The 18972-nt window shown below is 39.9% G+C and overlaps 1 protein-coding gene across 11 annotated transcripts in view; it reads left to right on the top strand.

Moving 5' to 3' along the window:
* The window catches only part of MPDZ (multiple PDZ domain crumbs cell polarity complex component), a 107202-nt gene that overhangs the window by 50863 nt on the left and 37367 nt on the right, over positions 1 to 18972 (top strand). For 8 of the 11 annotated variants that reach the window (XM_048930977.1, XM_048930976.1, XM_048930975.1 and 5 more), the window contains 5 exons: positions 1983 to 2162; positions 3152 to 3275; positions 11582 to 11780; positions 15192 to 15233; positions 18099 to 18200. In XM_048930977.1, the coding sequence (XP_048786934.1) occupies positions 1983 to 2162; positions 3152 to 3275; positions 11582 to 11780; positions 15192 to 15233; positions 18099 to 18200 (647 nt within the window). The remainder of the gene's footprint in view (positions 1 to 1982; positions 2163 to 3151; positions 3276 to 11581; positions 11781 to 15191; positions 15234 to 18098; positions 18201 to 18972) is intronic. The other 3 variants (XM_048930973.1, XM_048930981.1, XM_048930980.1) reach the window with 1 other exon arrangement.

Below are 18972 nucleotides of genomic sequence, written 5' to 3'. Positions count from 1 at the left end.
GAAGGATTTGGTTTCCATTTCTTTCTTCTTCTTCTTTTTTTTTTTTTTTTTTTTTTTTTTTTTTAAGATTAGAGTCCTGAATTTCCACAGTTCTTCTCTTTGCACCAGTAAGAAGAGTTTGTTCTCTTCAAGTAAGATTTAATAGTGTGCAATTATGAAGTGCTTCAGAAAGTGAACACAGTAAGGAAATCAATTTGTAAAAGAACAGTTTGGAAGCAGTAAAATGTAGTTTAAAAAAAAAAAAAAAAAAAAGGTGCCATTGGATGCTATGATGAATACTGAGATTTACTGAGATTTTGAGCTATTTCTAACTTGAGAGGCAGTTGAAGTACGGATTATGAATGCCTTTACCATCAATTTAAAGATAGCTGACAAGAAACAATTTTAGGTCAAAGTAATGCTCTTATGGGGTCATGTGCAGCTGTTGCTACAAATTCTTGACATTTTGTTTGTCTTCAAAATTAAAAGCACTGGCTTTTCTTTAAATAAAATAAATTTTAAAAGGTTATATGTTGCTACTTTAATATGCACGTATGACATAAGGAAAAAATGTTGAAAACTGTCTGAGTCTTTGCAGTGAATATACTCTCAGTGATCTAAAAACAGATCTGAAACAGAGTTAAAGGTGTATGTCCTTGGCTGTCTTTGAAGCCTTATGAGTTCATTTAAATAGATATAGTTCTGATGTTCTGATTATCAAAAAGTAGGAAACTTCATTGATTACATCGTGCAGATTAGTAGTATTTAGGCCTTGCTCAGTTATTTTTTCAGATGTTACTTAAACCAGTTGTGTTATTTACAAATGGTCCATTTTTGGTCTGGTCTAGGGACAGTATAAGCATGTAGGTATTCTGTCAAAGAAAAAAATTCCAGGGCTGTGGGAGAAAAACAATACAAAATATCCCCAAATCCTGTGAATTTTGATTTAATGTATTCTGGAAAACAAACTGGAGAACCATGTTTTTCTCACTTTATGGAAATGTAATAAAGGACTTAAATGGATCAGTGGATAAAATAGTTAGATAAAGGTAGAGATTCTTGTGACTACATTTGCTGTATTTCTGAGAAGAATATGTAACAGTAACGTAGAGCCTTTGCATATAACCTCCTTAATGCATCTTCTTAATATGTAATGGCCTATGTGTTTTTAAAATTAATTACTTTGGAAACTAAGGAGGATTTGAGTATTTTTTCAGAAGCTTGTGATTATTGAAATCCTTTAAAAATACTTGAAATGGGAGATCAAGTAATCTTGAAAGTCTAAGCAAGTTTGATGTAGAGAACTTAGTCTTGGTATGACTGTTTTGGATAATGACACTAGCAATATGTACTGACTGCTAAACTTCTGTAACTATGTCATTTCATTTCAGAGCTGTCATACTTCAAAACTTCAAAACTTCAAAACTTAAGTGTTCGTTCATTTGCTGAGATTTAACTGAGTTTTTACTATTCCCTCCTTGTACAGAAGGGATATTAAAAAAAAACAAACAAACAAACATAAAAACATTTCTTCTCAGTTACATGGATAATCAGACTGTATGATTGTTCTATAAATTGTTTGAAGTTACTTTTAATTGGAAAGTGATTTGAGAATAAAAACTTTGGTCTTGCAAATTTTTTCTACCTGAGAAAAGACAGCTGTACTCTAATTTTAGATTGCTGAAGCTTGTTAAGTCTCATTTGAGAGTAAGTTGACATTTCTTTGCTGAGTTAGTGAAGATTTACTGACTGATACATCAATAGAATTTCAGCAGTAACTTCGTCTTCATTGATTCGTGGTATTATAAAATGGAATAATTTGTCTCAGAAATCAGATAAATTCTGTAGTAAACTGTGTTTAGAAATCTGCTGAGAGTACTCATGTTAGAACTAATGTGTTTAAATTGTGAGATTAGGTTCTGTGAGATTAGTTTCTATTTAAGATTCACATTTTAGTTTACTCAAAATAATGTTGATCATTTATTGCCTCCTGTTTTCAACAGATTAGTGGAGAGGAATATTTGAGTTCTGCAGATGATAGTCATATGTCTACCGAGAGTACGTACAATATGGATGTGACTGAGAGAGAACAAAATACTACAGGGACAGACAGAAGCACGGAAACTACAGCTACTTTTGCTGATGAGACTTTTCCGGCTGGGTGTACTTTTGAGGTCAAACGTGTGAGTGTTCATTTTCAAAATATAAGTGAGAACATAACAGTTTGAACCGAATCTCTGACAACAGAAGAATTTGCGAAAATACTAACACACAGCTTGATGCCACTGGAAAAGTAAAGATTTCTTTTTTTTTTTTTTTAAACCCAGAAAAACTGGGTTTTGGAAAGGCATTATGAAACCATTGAATGTCCTTCTGAAATTGACACTGATCAGCAACAACTTGTGGCTCTTTGACTGTAAATGTGGAAGCTCGCATCCAAAACTTAGGAATTTAGTAGGCTTAGCCAAAGAGATAATTTATAGTTTCAAAAAAGTAATCTCCCAGAGACTGGAGATAATGCGTGTATTTAAGTCTGCTCATACCTTGCAGCACTAGTCAGTGCTGAAGCATAGTGTACTTGTTGGGCAGACTGGGGATCCAGGGCAGGGCTTTCTGTTAAGTTCCACAAAGAAATGGGCATATAGAGGAGGTTCATAGCTGAAAACCAGGTGTGGAAAACCAGTGGGAAGTGGTGTGAAAGTCTTACATCCAGGTGCTCATGCAGAGTTGCGCAGTTCATCTCATACACGGTCTAAGGCTGTGCAAGTAGTGTTCCCTTATAAGACAGTCACTATTCAATTCTATTTCAATTCTTTCCCTTCAGTGTTTAAAGCAGTCTTAAAAGAGTTATAGTTTTGTATTAACTTCATTACTTTAGTATTAGCGAATTCTCAGGCATCTCAAGTGTATGAGTCAGAAAGCCACTGAATTCATCCCACTAATTTTAAGAGAGTAAATTGTGTCCCTAAATGAGCAATGTACTTTGCAATAGATTTGCTTTATCCCACAGTGAAAACACATACGTCAGTTTGATCTTTAATGGAGTGACCATATAGGAAATCTGTATTAATTATATTCATAGCTTTGGTAAAAGGTAAGATGAACTGAAGTCTGTGTCCATGCATACTCTTATGTCTGTATTACGAACTGACGTTATTTTCCTTTGTGTTAGGATGAAAGAACGTTCGAGGAATCTAGCCTTTTACTGCCTGTGGAAAAAGTTTTCAGAATGGTAAATCCAGTGAAAAACATGTATGAGGAGACCATCACTATTGCAAAAGGCAATTCAAGTCTAGGTAAAATAACTGTCATGTTTTTTAACCTTTTAAGAAACATGGGATCCTTCCTTTCTCTTTCCTTCTCTTATATTTCCCATTCTAGTAGTAAAGACTAAACATTTTCATTTTAAACGGAAAGCATAACATAGTATTTCTCTTTGCTGCTTTTGTTCTCTTTGGCTATGATGGCAGTGAATCCACTTGCTGTCATCTTTAACAGAAAATAGAGTGCTGTTCTCACTGATAATTTTCTTTTTTCCATGAAGGAATTTGGTTGATCCTAAATATTAATAATACAGTTTTAATACATTGTTTTTGTGTCTGTATATGATACGCTGATATGACTCCCATCTACAAGAATGGCAAGGAGGATCTGGAGAACTACAGGCTTGTCAGCCTGACAAATCATCTTGGGTGAAGTCACACGGCACGTGCGCGGTGTCCAGGGGATCAGGCCCAGCCAGCAGATTCACGAAAGGCAGGTCGTGCTTGACCAACCTCATCTCCTTCTATGACTGAGTGACCAGACTGGTAGATGAGGGGAAGGCTGTTGATGTAGTCTACCTGGACTTCAGCAAAGCCTTTGACACGGTCTCTCACAGTATTCCCCATTATTCTCCTGGGGAAACTGGCTGCCCATGGTCTGGGCAGGTATACCCTTCTTTACATAAGGAACTGGCTAGAGGGCTGTGCCCAGCGGGTAGTGGTGAATGGAGCTAAGTCCAGCTGGTGTCCTGTTATGAGTGGTGTCCACCAGGGTTTGGTAGTGGGGCCCATCTTGTTTAATATCTTTACTGATGACCTAGATGAAAGGGATTGAGTGTACCTTCAGTGTGTTTGCAGATGACACCAAGTTGGGTGGTGGTGCCTGAGGGTACGAAAGCCCTTCAGAGGGATCTAGATAAGCTGGACTGCTGGGCTGAAGTGAATGGGATGAGGTTCAGCAAAGCCAAGTGCCAGTCCTGCACTTTGGCCACAACAACCCTATGCAGTGCTATAGGCTTATATATATATATATATAGTGCTAGGGCTGAGTGGCTGGATGACTGTGAAGAGGAAAGGGACCTGGGGGTGTTGGTTGATGCTCGGCTGAACATGAGCCGACAGTGTGCCCAGGTGGCCAAGAGGGCCAACGGCATCCTGGCCTGCATTAGAAATTTTGTGGCCAGCAGGAGCAGGGAGGTGATCATTCCTCTGTACTCAGCACTGGTGAGGCTGCACCTCAAGTACTGTGTTCAGTTTTGGGCTCCTCACTACAAGAAAGACATTGAGGCCTTGGTATGTGTTCAGAGAAGGGCAATAAAACTGGTGAGGGGTCTGGAACATAAATCTTAGAAGGAGCGGCTGAGGGAGCTGGGATTGTTCAGTCTGGAGAAGAGGAGGCTCACAGGTGACCTCACTGTACTCTACAACTGCCTGAAGGGAGGTTCTGATGAGGAGAGTGTCATGGTTTTATGATTTTTGGTTTTCAGTATTCCACATCATAACATCATGTAGGGCACTGGGAGTTTAACTGTCAATGCTCAAGTCCTGGGTACCTGCCCAGAAGAAAAGAAGAACTACATCCCCTGGGGGACTTTGCGGTCACAGAGAGGAGACAGAACTCCTGTCAAGGTCACTTGATGCGCTCTTTTTCGCCTGCCCTTCGTCGTGGGCGCTGCTCCCATCTCCCTGCTGCTCAACTGCACTGATAGGCCAGGCAAAACAGACAACTGCTTAACACCTTCTGTGTCTACAGCAGCTATTCCGAAAGCCCATCGATATGCTTTGGGATCCTTAAAGTATCCCTGTCTGAGGTAATCAATACCAAGTATACTTGGAGCCCCCGGGCCAGTCGCAATAGGGTGCTTTTGCCAGTCTTTACCAGTGAGGCTGATTTCAGCCTCCAACATAGTCAGCTCTTGGGAACCCCCAGTCACTCCATGAATATACATTGATTCTGTCCCTGGGTGACTCGAGGGCATTGGAGTGCACTGTGCACCAGTGTCCACTCTGTTACCACCATGGATCCATCAGCATCAGGCACGGTAGACAGTTTGTCTATCATTATATCTTCTTGTTTGCTCTCCATTCTGTTCAGCTTTTCAGCTACCTTTGCAATGACTGAAACACAAGCTCATAGAGGGCTTAAATGTAACTCAAAGTCTTGAAGTTTATTAATCAGTTCAATTATAAGGGGTCTTCTTTCCCCTCTGCCATACATTGCTGCAAATGTACCGGTGCACCTTTCTGGTGCAGTCTTGTGAATGTATGCCACATGTTTGGTGTATACCTGACTCTCTCAGGATCATGCTCTTGGTCTGGCTCATCAGGAATGAAATCGGGGCTATGCAGTGTTTCCACCACAGCATGTTCTCTCAAATAACAGACGCCTTTTTCTATATCAGCCCATTTCTTTTTCTCAGGCATCAGATCGTCTTTCAAGGGGTAACTTTCTTTTACAGCTAACAACATCCTCTTCCAGAGGGTGAAGGCCTGGTTCTGGCATGTACCAATGCCTCTGTCAATGGCTGAGTCCCTAGCAATGCCACCCAGTTGGCGAGCTTCTCTACTATCTAGCCACACACTGTTGGCCCCATTGTCCCAACATCGAAGTAACCAAGTGGCAATAGGCTCATTTGGGTGACGTGAGAAGTCTTTTCTCAGACTTCAGATTTCATTCATTTTCAGAGATCGATCAGCAATGATAACGATATCTTGTTCACCTCTTACTCTTTCAGGACTTCTTGTTACCCTTGTAGGCATTGGTGACCATGGTCTTACTGAGGTCCCTTCCCCTGGACTCCGGGGTGCTTCTCCTGGATCTCGGAGCCACTCCTCTGGACCTATTTCCTCCTTTTTCTTCTGTTCTGAGTTGAGATTCATTTCATTTTCCGTCCTCTTACAGGAGCAACTGACATCACTTGTGGTGCCTCCTGTGGTTGGTCAGGTTGGTCAGTTCTGATGCTCTCACCCTCTAGCTCCGCTTGGAGTCTGTGTTCAATTATGAGAGTATTAAGTTCAGATTGGAGGGTGTCTTGCTCAGTTTGGAGGGTGTCGAGTTTGGATTGGAGAGAGTCTCACTCGGATTTGAAGGCACCTCATCGAGATTGCAGATTCCTTCTCTCAGCTTGGAGATTCTCTCCTTCTGCTTGGAGTCTTTCTTTCTCAGCTCAGAGACACTCTTGCCAGGTTTTGAGATTCTCTCTCCTGGCTAGGAGACTCTCTTTCTTAACCCGGATATTTTCTGTCGCCTTGGAGACTCTTTCTTTGGATTTGGAGACTGTTTCTCAACTAGGAGACTCTCTGGACGTGGAGATTCTTCCTCTCGGCTTGGAGTCTCTGCTGGAAACTCTCCTTTTCAGCCTGGACACTCTCTCTTTGGGATTGCAGGGAGTCTGTCTCGATTTGGAGGGCATCTCTCTCAGATTGAGGATATCCCTCTCAGATTGGAGGTCTTTTCTCTCAACCAGGAGACTCCCTCTCTCAGCCTGGAGATTCTCCCTCTCAGCTCTCAGACATTCTTTTTCAGTTTCACAAACTCTCTCCCTCTCTGGGATACTATTGAATAAGGCCCAACAAGCATTAGCCAAGCCCCAAATCATTGTGCCTCCTCAGATCTGCTTGAGCCGCAACATCCCTGTCTCAAATAAATGTTTAAGCTCTCAGGGTCTTTCAGGTGTTCAGGAGTAAAATTCCATGACACCAAAGATGTCCATCTCTCTAAAGTCTCTCCCAAGCCTTTCCACACTCCCTGCCACTCAATATCCTCTGGTTTTGGGAAAGACTTCCTCAGAATACAATAAATGCAAATACTGACTGAAATGATGTAGATTCAGGGAGATTAACAAGGCGATCAGGTGAGCATTCAGAACCTGCATAAAGGATTTAAAGGAGAGACTGGGAGCCCACTTAAAAATCCCAAGTTCTGTGAAATTAGCAGCTCCCTCTGCAAACAGGTTTAAAAGAGAAAGCGGAATCTTTTTTTCTCTCTTTATAGAAGCAAGATAGCAGTGCTCAAAGTTTACAAATATCCCAGAATATTGGCAGTCCACCTGGACTTTCATGGTCAAGCTTCCAGTGAGCACCGGTGAAAAAGATAAACTTTCCCAACGAAGCTCTCTGAGAGCAGACAGAGATTCTAAAAAGCTAAAGCAGCTGTTGCCTGCATTCTCCACCAAGAATGTAAAAGGTTTACGGGCTGGTTCAGCCCAGTTCCACGATCAGCGAGGCAGAGGGATCCGCAGATCCGTGCCTCTGGAAAAATGGAAACAGTGGACCCCAAAATAATTAAAAAAACAGCAGCAACAATCACAGAATCACAGAATCACCCGGGTTGGAAGGGACCTCAAGGATCATGTAGTTCCAACCCCCCTGCCTAGCAGGGCCACCAAACATACACATTCAGATCAGGTTGCCCAGGACCCCGTCCAACCTGGCCTTAAACACGTCCAAGGACGGGGCATCCACAACCTCCCTGGGCAGCCCATTCCAGGGCCTAACCACTCTCCTAGTAAAGAACTTCCCCCTAACATCCAACCTAAATCTTCCCTCCTTCAACTTGGATCCATTTCCCCTAGTCCTGCTGTTGTCAGCCCTTTTGAAGAGTTTACTCCCCTCCTGGGTGCAGGTTCCCTTCAGGTATTGATAGGCTGCAATGAGGTCACCCCGCAGCCTTCACTTCTCCAGGCTGAACAAGCCCAACTCCCTCAGCCTGTCCTGATAGGGGAGGTGCTCCAGCCCCCTGATCATCTTAGTCGCCCTCCTCTGGACCCTTTCCAAAATCTCAATGTCTTTCTTGTACTGAGGGCTCCACACCTGGACACAGTACTCCAGATGGGGCCTCACAAGAGCCGAGTAGAGAGGGACAATCACCTCCCTGTCCCTGCTGGCCACCCCTCTCCTGATGGAGCCCAGGATCCCATTTGCCTTTCGAGCTGCCAGAGCGCACTGCTGGCTCATGTTCAGTCTCTCGTCCATCAGGACCCCCAGGTCCTTCTGTGCCGAGCTGCTCTCAAGGACCGCTCCTCCCAGCCTGTACAGGTGCCTGAGGTTCTTCCGGCCCAAATGCAAAACCTTGCACTTTGCCGTGTTGAACCTCATTAGGTTCACTCAAGCGGCAGAACATTTAAGCATTGGGAGAAGCATTTGGCAGAAGCCACCTGATTGGTCAGTACTAGAGGGTCGATCAATTGAGGTGGTCCTGGTAGCTCTCTACATACTGTCAGGGGAGATAAAGTCCCTGTAGTACATGTAAAGAACATGTTGGGAAAAGCGGTTTGGGTCTTTCCAGCTTGTGGGAAGGGCAAACCTCTTTGTGGAACTGTTTTTGCCCAGGGACCTGGGTCCACTTGGTGAGTGATGCAGAGAGACAGGGATCTTCAATGTGTACCCCAAGGGAATTTGACGTTGGGGGAGTGCAGTCAGGCTCTGCAGATCCCTCCACCCCCCTGGTCGTGGAACCGGGCTGAACCAGCCTGTAAACCTTTAATATTCTCCGGAGTTGTATACCACGTTGTATGCAGGTACCAAGTACATATTTCTATCAGTGTTTTCAATCGATTGTATATATCTATTGGTCCAGAGAGGTTTGGCCTCTTCTCCCAGGCAACAAACAGGACCCAAGGAAATGGCCACAAGTTGTGCCACAGGAGGTTTAGATTAGACATAAGGAAAAGCTTTTTCTCTCAGTGAGTGGTCAGGCACTGGAATGGCTGCCCAGGGAAGTGGTGGAGTCGCTGTCCCTGGCAGTGTTCAAGAGGTGCCTGGATGAGGAGCTACAAGATATGGTTCAGTTTGTGGTAGCGATGGTGATGGGAGGACAGTTGGACTAGATGACCTTGTAGGTCCTTTCCAACCTTGTGATTCTGTGGTTCTGTGATTCTGTGATCTACAGTGGAAAGGCACAAGATGGGGCCAGTAAATGCTGTATTTTGAGATGAAAAAGCTTTGATCAAAGAGCTTTATATTCATACGTAAACATGAAATCATCTTGTTTTCTGAGTATGGTCAAAACTAAGCAAGCTGTTCAATTTCTTTCCACTGATTTTCACTTTATCTTAAGTTTCAGTATTTCTGAAGAGATCCAATAATGAATATATTTATCTATAGTGTTTTTAATTCAAAAATACCATTTTGTGGAGAATCTGCCATTTTTAAAGATTTGCAATCTGCATCTCCCTGAACATACTGATCAAAGGTGTATTGTGGTATTGATAGGTTCAGTAGGTTGAAGCAGTTTTTGCTGTCCTCTTCAGGTTCCTGTAGTGGCTGTGGAGGCAGCGAGGGTTGGGTGGGCATAAGCACAGGAATCTCATAGCCAGTCAGTGGAAGGTTTGAGGCAGGAGACAATGCTTCTCCCCTCCTGACTTAGGCCAGAGTGTTTGTTTTGTTTCAGAGTACAGGTGCTTTTCCTTCTCGGAAGACTTTCTGGCATTGTCAGAGTGAAACATAGTTTAAGTGTTGGCTATTTGCAGTGGCTTTAAATATACTCAGAGATGTACTGTCTGCAGAAAGCACCCTGACAGAAGCCCTTGAGCCCTTTTCCATAAATTGCCATGGCTCTGAATTTCCTTACCATGCTGAGGTGGATGACATGTCATGGTACTGTAACACTGCGAGCACTTTTGCATAGAACTTGTCACAGTTGACAGTCCCTGGCAAATCATAAATTTTAAACTCCAGTCATTTGAAACACCATGTTCTTGCATCTGTTTAATAAAGTCCCATAATGAAAGTGGTTTTGTAGTTTTTCAGTTTTTCCAAAAGATAAAATGTGATTCTACATACCGAAATAGAGAGACATGTATATTCCTTTGTCTAAGAAGCTTTTGGGGTAGTTTTTTGATAGCGGGGCCACCTTCTTCTAGCTTGGATAACAATGTTGATCTCAACTGTAAGTGAACATAAGGAACCAGCACTATTCAGAGAGTTTATATTTATGGAAATCCAAAAAGCATAAGTGAAAATCTTGTTTAGTTTCGTTCTTTAAAAGCTAGCAGTACTTTTATTATTTTTTTTTTTTTTTCCTCTGAGACAGTTGTGTAGGCAGATGTTTACTTGGTTTGCTGAGACTGGATAGCCTATAGGTTGCAGTTGTTTTCTAAACTTTTCAGCCAGTTCCTGTTCTGCAGTCTGTCTCCTAAGATCTACATTCCTGGAGTCAAGTGGTCAGTCTTCTGTAGCCATGTTTGTATATAAATGATCAAAATTTTCTCATATCAGTATCTTTGGAAGGTTTGCTGTGGTTAACTGTTGCTTTGGAGATGATCTTCCTTCCAGTCAATCTGGACAAGATGGTAAGGAATTGCAAAAATAGAATTGCCCTCCCATTACTTACTAACTTGTGGTTTACATCAAAAGCCAGGAGAACCCAAGAGGAGTGCTCACTGCATCTTCCTTCAGCAAATTCTGCTCTAAAAGGCACTTTTCCTGCGGTATCTTTTTCTCGTAAGGAAAGGCTTTCAACATTCATCAATGCACACGAAAGAATAAGAAAAGCTTCTTAGTGTTAAGAGTGGTAAGCCCACAGTAATATAAAGGGAGAGAAATCTGTTTTGGGTCTTAAGGTGCCTTTTGCCTTTGTGAAGAGCAGTTGTTTGGTTTTGTTTTTTTTTTTTAGAAGTGTCATCATGAGTACCAGCTGCCCTGTAGGCAGTTTTTGTCTTACTTCCCCTTAGTGAAAAGAATGCAGAGTTCAATGATGCATGTAAATCAAGAGACATAACATCTTGCTGCACCACAGGCAGGGTTGTCATGTATACAGAATAAAGGACTGTATCTATTAATAGTAAACAGGCTATTGCAGAAGTTAGGATGCTCTTCTGGGCCTAAGCAACTGGCTGCTTAAATTTTTGAAGAAAATTAAGAATTGTATTGCCCCATGCTTATAATTAAGTTTTTTTTCCTTTTTTTTCTTTCTTTTTTTTCTGAAAAGAGCCATCAGAAAACTGAGATGTGGCAAATGAACTTGAGGAACCACCCAGAGGGGTTACAAGCTTAACTGTTTTAGGAGCGATTTTATTGCTTGAATGAGATCTATTTGAATTTTTGTTTATTTTCTGCTTAAATATTCCACTGCTTTTTACTTTTTTATATTCAACTTGATATATGAAATTACATAAGGTAAAGTGAAGATATTGTGAATGTGATTTTTAACTCATCTCCCTTTGGAAAGATGGGAACACAAGGAGAATAAGGACAGTGTTGGGCTTGTTGAGGTTGGCAGGTCATGTGGCTGTCTTATGCCTTCCCAGTCTGCTATCACTTCACTTTCCCTTGTCACCCAGAGTTAGGGCTGGAAGAAGATACTAACGCTCACCTGTCTCACGCCTTTCTCACTCTAGGGATGACAGTAAGCTCTGACAAAGATGGCACAGGAATGATAGTTCGTAGTGTCATCCATGGAGGATCAATAAGTCGTGATGGACGGATTAACGTGGGAGACTGCATCTTATCCATTAATGAAGAATCAAGCACTAACTTAACCAATGCAGAAGCCCGAGCTATGCTAAGGAGACATTCACTCGTTGGACATGAAATGAAGTAGGTACAGCCAGAATATTGAGTCTAGTAGGAAAAGGCTAATAATCAAAATTTGTCTAGATTCATGCATATTTTCTAAATCCTTTTTTTTGTTGTTGTTTTTACAGTGTGCATTTAAGTTACCATTTCAGCAAATTATTTGCTATGAAATTACAGCTTCATGAATTTGAAAGTTAAAATCACTTGTATAGGAGATTTTGGGTGTTCTTTAAAAAATTAATTCTGTAATTAATTAACCATCTTCATTACTACCTTTGCGTGGCTTTATTGAAGTAGTAGGATTTGTTAGAGTTTTGCATTTACAATATGGCACTGCTAAACAAATCAAGCATTTCCTCAGATATATTTTTGCTTCTGAAATGTCAGCTATCTTGGCCATTGCACAGATGTCTCCATCTGATGGAAATGATGTTTGTAGTCGATTTTGGTTTTGGCTGCCAAACAGAAACTATAAAACCCAATCTTAATGTGGAAAAGCAATATTAAAAAAAACATTAGTACATCTGTGATTAAAAAGTGTGTTTTGTGAAGTCTCTTCCAAGTTCTCATTAGTACATATGAAGGAACTGTTTCTTGAATGCTTCAATTTTTTTCTCTGGAGTGCTGCTGCTTAAAATTTGAAATATTTAATAGGCTTAAAAATCCACTTGCTTAATATGAAAGAACTACACTTAACTTTCCAGTAAAAAAATGAACTTTGCAAGAAAGTTTTTTTACTGGAAAGTTAAGTGTAGTTCTTCGTAGATGTCACAACTGCCCAACATCTAAATATGAAGTGTTCCTGGGCTTATGGGTGGTACTCCAGACCAATGAGTGCTGAGTTTACAGCTCAAATAAACAAACTAACAGTTGTTTTTCTGAAATCCATGATAACGTGGGCTGGGTCAGATCTGCTAATAAAATTCTTTGAGCTTTTGTTAATAGAAGTCTCTAATTATTTAAGGAGGCAGCTCTGAAAGTGGTCGGTACAATCCCAGTCTGGTGGCAGGTAACTAGTTTCTACCCATTCAGAAAGGGCTGCACACTAAAAGATAGGGCTTTTCTTTCTTCTTGGGAAGTATGTGCTGGCTTTAAATAGTGGTGTCATTCCGAGAGCAAGTACATAAAGCATGGAGTGGTACGTTCAATTGTCTGCATGTAGTACTAGGGTTTTATACTAGCTTGCTTAAATACTAAGTCCTGCTTATATAATTCATTACCTTTACTGACAGTGCTGTTGCGAAGATGAGGGAATCAGCATTGATAGAACATGATATTGCTTATTTTTATAAGATTTCAACCATTATAATTCCAACTTCCATGACCAAAATCAGTTAGCATGTGTGTGTCTGTATGTCTGCTTGAATATCCAAGTTCTACAGCATGATTTTTTCTGTGGAGTCTTTTGTTAATGCCATAGTTATGTGAGGAAACAAAGATATGTTCATGTTTTGTGTTTATCCTTTTAAAATTGCTCCATTTTTGCTGTGTGATTTTAATTTTTCCTTTATAGTCTTAGTCATTTTCCAGATACATTTGTAATATCAAGTCTCATACTAGATGTGAACATTCAGATGTCACAGAGAAAAGTGCTTCACCTCCTTCTGTAGGAACTCCTGAGCCATTCATGTTCTGACTTGACATTTTTGGCTTTCATTTTATGTTTGTGTTCTTCCTATGACAAGAGTTTAAAGTGAAGCCAATGTTTGCACTTCAAGCAAGTAAAAGACCAAGTGCTTTCACAGCTTCCAAAGAGCTCTTGCAGGAGGAAGGACAGGGCTACATAATTATGATACAAATCTACTCTGTAAGCATAATTAAGCTTTTCAGTAATTTACTCTTAAGGGAGAAGATCTTGGAAAAACATTATGATACAAATGGGTGAAAATGCCCTGAAACAGGAATTTAGACATAGGAGAGCACTGTATCATGGTAATTCTTCCTGTTTTCTTAGAGAAGTTCAAAGCTAAACAAACTTCAGGGCTTTTCAGGGCTTTTTTTTCAGGGATTTTCAGGGCTTTTCATTATTTCAGGGCTGATGTGGTACACCGTCATGCAGGTTTTGTGATCTGTGCCAGCCTTTCAATTAAGCAAGCGCTGAATCTTTTTTATCAGCCTTGGAAAAAAAAGATGTACAGCCCCTCAGTTGTGCTTGTATGATTGTTTTTTCTACACAGGACTGCAAAGTGAATACCTAAATTATTAGGCAGAACTATTTTTGAGTACCAGAGTGGCCCCTAAAAGTGATTTGTGCAGGAATGTTTTCATTTCAAAGCTATCTTTCAAAGACAAAAAGTATTTCTCCTTCTACCCTGTGGTGGTGAAACCTTTCGTGGTGGAATACTGCATCTGGATATGGAGTCCTCAATACAGGAGAGACATGGATTAGAGCACATCCAGAGGAGGGCCACACAAATGATGCAAGGGATGAAACACCTCCCCTGTGAGGACAGGCTGAGAGAGCTGGGGTTGTTTTGTCTGGAGAAGGCTCCAGGGAGAGGGGAGAGATAGCGGCCTTTCCATAGCTAAGGAAGGGCTATAAGAAAGTATGGGACAGAATCTTCAGCAGGGTCTGTTGTGATAGGACAAGAGGAAATGGCTTCACACTAGAAGATAGGAGGTTCAAACTGGATATAAGGAATGAGTTTTTTACAATAAGGGTAGTGAAACACTGGTGCAGGTTGCCCAGAGATGTGGTGGGTGCACCATCCCTGGAGGCATTCACGGTCAGGCTTGACCAGGCTCTGAGCAACCTGATCTAGCTGTGCATATCCCTGTTCATTACCAGGAGCTTGGACTGGATAATCTTTATGGGTCCTTTCCAACTCAAACAGTTCTGAGCTTTCTGTGATAATACATGAAACCATTCTTATGTGCTATGTTTTGTTTCATTCAAGAATGTTCGGGAATAAGCAATCTGAGTTCCATATTAAGATATTCTTTTTCCTTTTATTTGTGAAAAAACAGATGTGTGGCCTTACCATGATACATTCCTTTTCACTTCTCACTCCACCTTGCTAGGAGCTCTTATATTTCTGGAATAATAATGGTTTTTTTTCCAGCAGCAGCTGCTTGTAACATCTGTCAGATGATTCAAATGATTACGAATCTGAATCAGAGTTTGCCTGTCTTAACCTAAAGCATGGGGATGAATTCCTGGTCAAGGAATAGAAGATAATTACAATTCCACTTTCCATGTTTGTTAGTAATCACTGCTATAGACTCCAATAAAGATGAAATGATTTCTGAAGCAGGTATAAATGATGTGGAGGTCTAATAATACAAAAGAAAATGGGAGAGACAAAAAAGAAAGAAAAAATAAGCAGCTCATACTTTTAACTACTTAAGTATACATCTCACATTCAGCATGAGACATTGACATTTGTTAACACCGTTGTAAAACAATGCTGCATCATATGCTTCGCATTCTAGATCTTCTCCAGCACCTTCTGATGATCAGGCCCTCTTTTATGTGTGAGTATTGGTGATTCAGAAACTCATCATGATTCTGTGTTGCACCTTGTCTCTAAAATCATTCCATGCTTTTATTACATCCATAGTAATGTCAGGGATATATCAGTGCATATTCTGTCTCTCTTTGTGTGTGCATGTGCACTTGTGCCTGCATGTGTGGGTGTATATATATATATATATATGAAAGTGTATGTGTGTCCTTCAATTTTTATACGTATTTTTATCCTGTAGCTTGAAGATTGGAGCATACTTCCTAAGACTAGAATGAAAACACCTGTATTCTAAAAGATGACTGCTAATGCAGCCACGTGTGTGGTTTGTGTACTTGTGTGTTTGTACAGGGTCCACTGCTAGATACAGTGTACAGATATCTGGATTAATCTCCGTGTCATATTTTCTGTGGCACTTCTTTCTCCATGTGTAAAAAGATTCAAATTAGACCTTAATTCTTAATGCCAATAATTTGTTGTGACTATTGTTCGTACATTGTTATTTGGTTTGTTGGTGTTTCAAGGTTTTGTGAGGTTGTTCAGTCAAGCATGTGATAAATGGTCCTCTGTTCTGCATGCATTGTTGTGTTTACACGTTTTCATTTGTACACCATTTGGTGTTTCCATTGTCACTGCTGTCATTGCTAGTGCATATCTTGGTGTTGGGGGTGGTATCTCAAGAAGGGAAGCCAGAACGTGTTCTCCTAAAAGCTGTACAGCTATGAAAGCAAGGAAATTATTAATCCCCACATATACTTTTTCTTGAAATTGTTGAACCTCAACTTGTCTTGCAGATAGTAATGCATTTAATCATTTCCCATCTTCTATATCTTCATACCTGTTTCATAGCACTTGTGAAGCTATGAAGAAATAGAAGCTTACCTACCTAAGAGATTTTTTTACGAGATGTTTGTAAGTAGCATGTAAGGATGTTTGAGAGCATCCTTTAAGCTGCACCTTCAGAATGACCCAGGATAAGTTAGTTAGTTATTCAAGTAATTAAAATCTACAAGGTATCCTGGAAGTTGTAGCACATCTGGTTTGCTGACCTGTAATGCTGATGTTGCATCAAAATAGAAAGTAACAACCTTTACTACCTTTTGACTTTAGGAACTTGCACAGTTTTGCTTTGTGCTCCCTGTGGACAAGAGATGTAAAATTTCAGACTGTGTGTAATTGATGATCACTCCCTGCTGTCTGCATTGCACTTAATCTGGACATTTATATTTCCTTTTTAGGAACTCTCCATTCTCCTGTTTGTACAGTGAACAACAGCTTCTTACTGCGTTTTAGTGTCAAAAAGATTGCACAGATGTTCTAAATAGTACAAACACTGCTTGCAATTCTAGTTTCTTTAATGCAGCTGCCTTTCAAGGCAAAGTACATTATTTCCTACTTATTTTTGTAGAGTAAAATTCGTTGAATTTGATTGGGTTGAAATTGATGAATGTAACTGGATTAGTGACGCATTTTCTTTCACTGAAACACATCTTCCATATGTTTTGGCTTTTATAGTGGCAGAGGATTCTTACGGGCTTACTAAGATAGAGCTTCCACAGCAGCATTTGCCCTGTGGGAGTTTTGTGACTATAGTATTTGTATGTTGCTGTAACTTATCACATCTAGAGTTGGAGATGGCTGAGAAGTAGTTGTGATTATTTGCAGAAATCAAAGAACTTCTGAAATAGTAATTCCTATTCTTTTCCCCCTTTCCTCTCCATTTCACTGCTAGACTTCACGGAATAACTGTTCTATGTCTTGCTTCTTTCTTTCTGCTCAGGGAGCTCAGATAATCAGTAATCTTCCACTGAATGCTTGTTTTCCACTGAATGTACGCTCCTCAGCATTTCAGAATGAAAACACACTTTCTGTCAAGTGCATATCACTTGGAAAAAAAAAAAGCCAAGGCAGATAAATTAATCAATTAATAGAAGGAGAAAAGGAGCAAGTGATAGTACAGACAATTTAGAAATTTCATTCAGAAGAACTAGAGAGTTGTTCCTTTTAAGCGTCCATATTGTGGACGGTAGGACATCCTTTTGTGAATGTATTCTTTTTCCATCAGACTTAGGTCTTGTCATACTTTGATCTGATAGCTAAGCTGCTTATGGGACAGCAGCTTAGTGGGACATGACAAAACCTGGTTATAGCAGGGCTATGTCCTTTGTTTGAATAGGCCTGTTTAGATCATAGTGTCCTGTTTCTCTTTCTGGCATTCAAACCTGGCTGAGTTATAGCAGGGCTTCAGAAGTCTGCATGTCATTTGGCTGATAGAACACGACTGACTGTCAAGCTGACTGGATGTGCATGGTGATGTGGAGGAAGGAGTTAGGCAGAGGATTACACCCTGCAGGTTACCTGATGTATTATAGCACATTTATATGTCCAAACCCATGCAGTATTTTTAACTAAAAGTATGGAAACCTAAAACACCTAGAGAACCTCTTTTGAAAGCAAAAAACCTTCTGCAAACTAGCTTCCAGAAGCATATTCAAACAGCATATTCAAATAATGGCAATGATACTTCATTCTTCACAAATCTTTTATTATTTATCTTTGCACGAGGCATCTGTTTCGACTGAAACAGAATTATCTCTGTTACATACCTATTGCTCTTAAAACACCATTTACTTAAATGTAGTAACTCTCGATAGAATCAAGAGAGTTCAGCTGTCTAATTTGATCACATATGCTTATTTTTCACAAGGCACAAAAACTAGTAATTCTTTATTTTCAACATAGCAGTTTTGGTGATTTTGAAATCAATGCATACATTGAGTCATCTTTAGTAATTTCCTCATATCCATTCTTCACACCCAGAAAAGATTTGACTGGAAGTCCTCATACTACTTTAATCATGTCTGTTTTATTGCAGTATTACATATGTGGTAGCAGAAAACTTATCGAAGTACAGAGCCTATTTGGAGCAAGAGTCAGAGGAAGATCTGACAGTATTTTCTTCCTCACAGTCTGCTTCGTGAGTTCAAAAGACCTTTTGTTTTCTCCTGTAGAAATCTCAGATCTAACTCTTTGTATACACTTTGCTTAATTCCAGATGCTAAATTTTATTTCATAATTTATATTTTATTTTATATTTAGAGCTGAAAGATAGTGATGTTCTTTCAGACTAGCCACCATTTAAATAAAAAGTTGCTCACAACAGAGTTTTGGCTTTGGCTAGCAAATTTTTCTGACTATTAAATAGAATGTTTTACCGGTATTTGTTTCCTCCTGTAAAGAGACTGTGTGCTGTCCAGTCCTAAATTTCTTTTAAATGCAGTGCAATTTGACTTAGGTATTGCCACAGGTACTCAGTGCTTCTGACCTGAGAATTTGACATTGATATTCTATCCAAAGTATATACTGCAGAGAACTAATTTTGCTGTTGTTTTTGTTGCTTTTAAAAATTCATTTGTTACAAGACAAAATATTCAGTGTCTAGTTATTATTTTTTTTAAATATCTAAAAGCAATAACAGCTTTTGAATTCTGGTCTTATTATTTTGTAAAAAGTAATAATAATAATTCATGATTAATTGTTGAGTATTAACAGTAAGTAATTTAGCTTTGATTTAGTTCTAGTTTCAACATACAGGTTCTGCAGTTGTTGGCTGGTTGGTAGAACTTCATAATAGAGATAAATGCTTTGGGAATCCCTGTGTACTATATGTTTTCTAACAGGTTTCTCATAAGGAAATTTTAGGTACTGATTGGAATTCTAGTAAAAGTAGATTTCTGGTAGAAGTACAG

The sequence above is a fragment of the Lagopus muta genome, chromosome Z (assembly GCF_023343835.1).
Source record: "Lagopus muta isolate bLagMut1 chromosome Z, bLagMut1 primary, whole genome shotgun sequence".
NCBI classification, from domain to species: Eukaryota; Metazoa; Chordata; class Aves; order Galliformes; family Phasianidae; genus Lagopus; species Lagopus muta.
The sequence above is the reverse complement of the archived record's forward strand: the minus strand, read 5'-3'. Positions and strand labels throughout refer to the sequence as shown.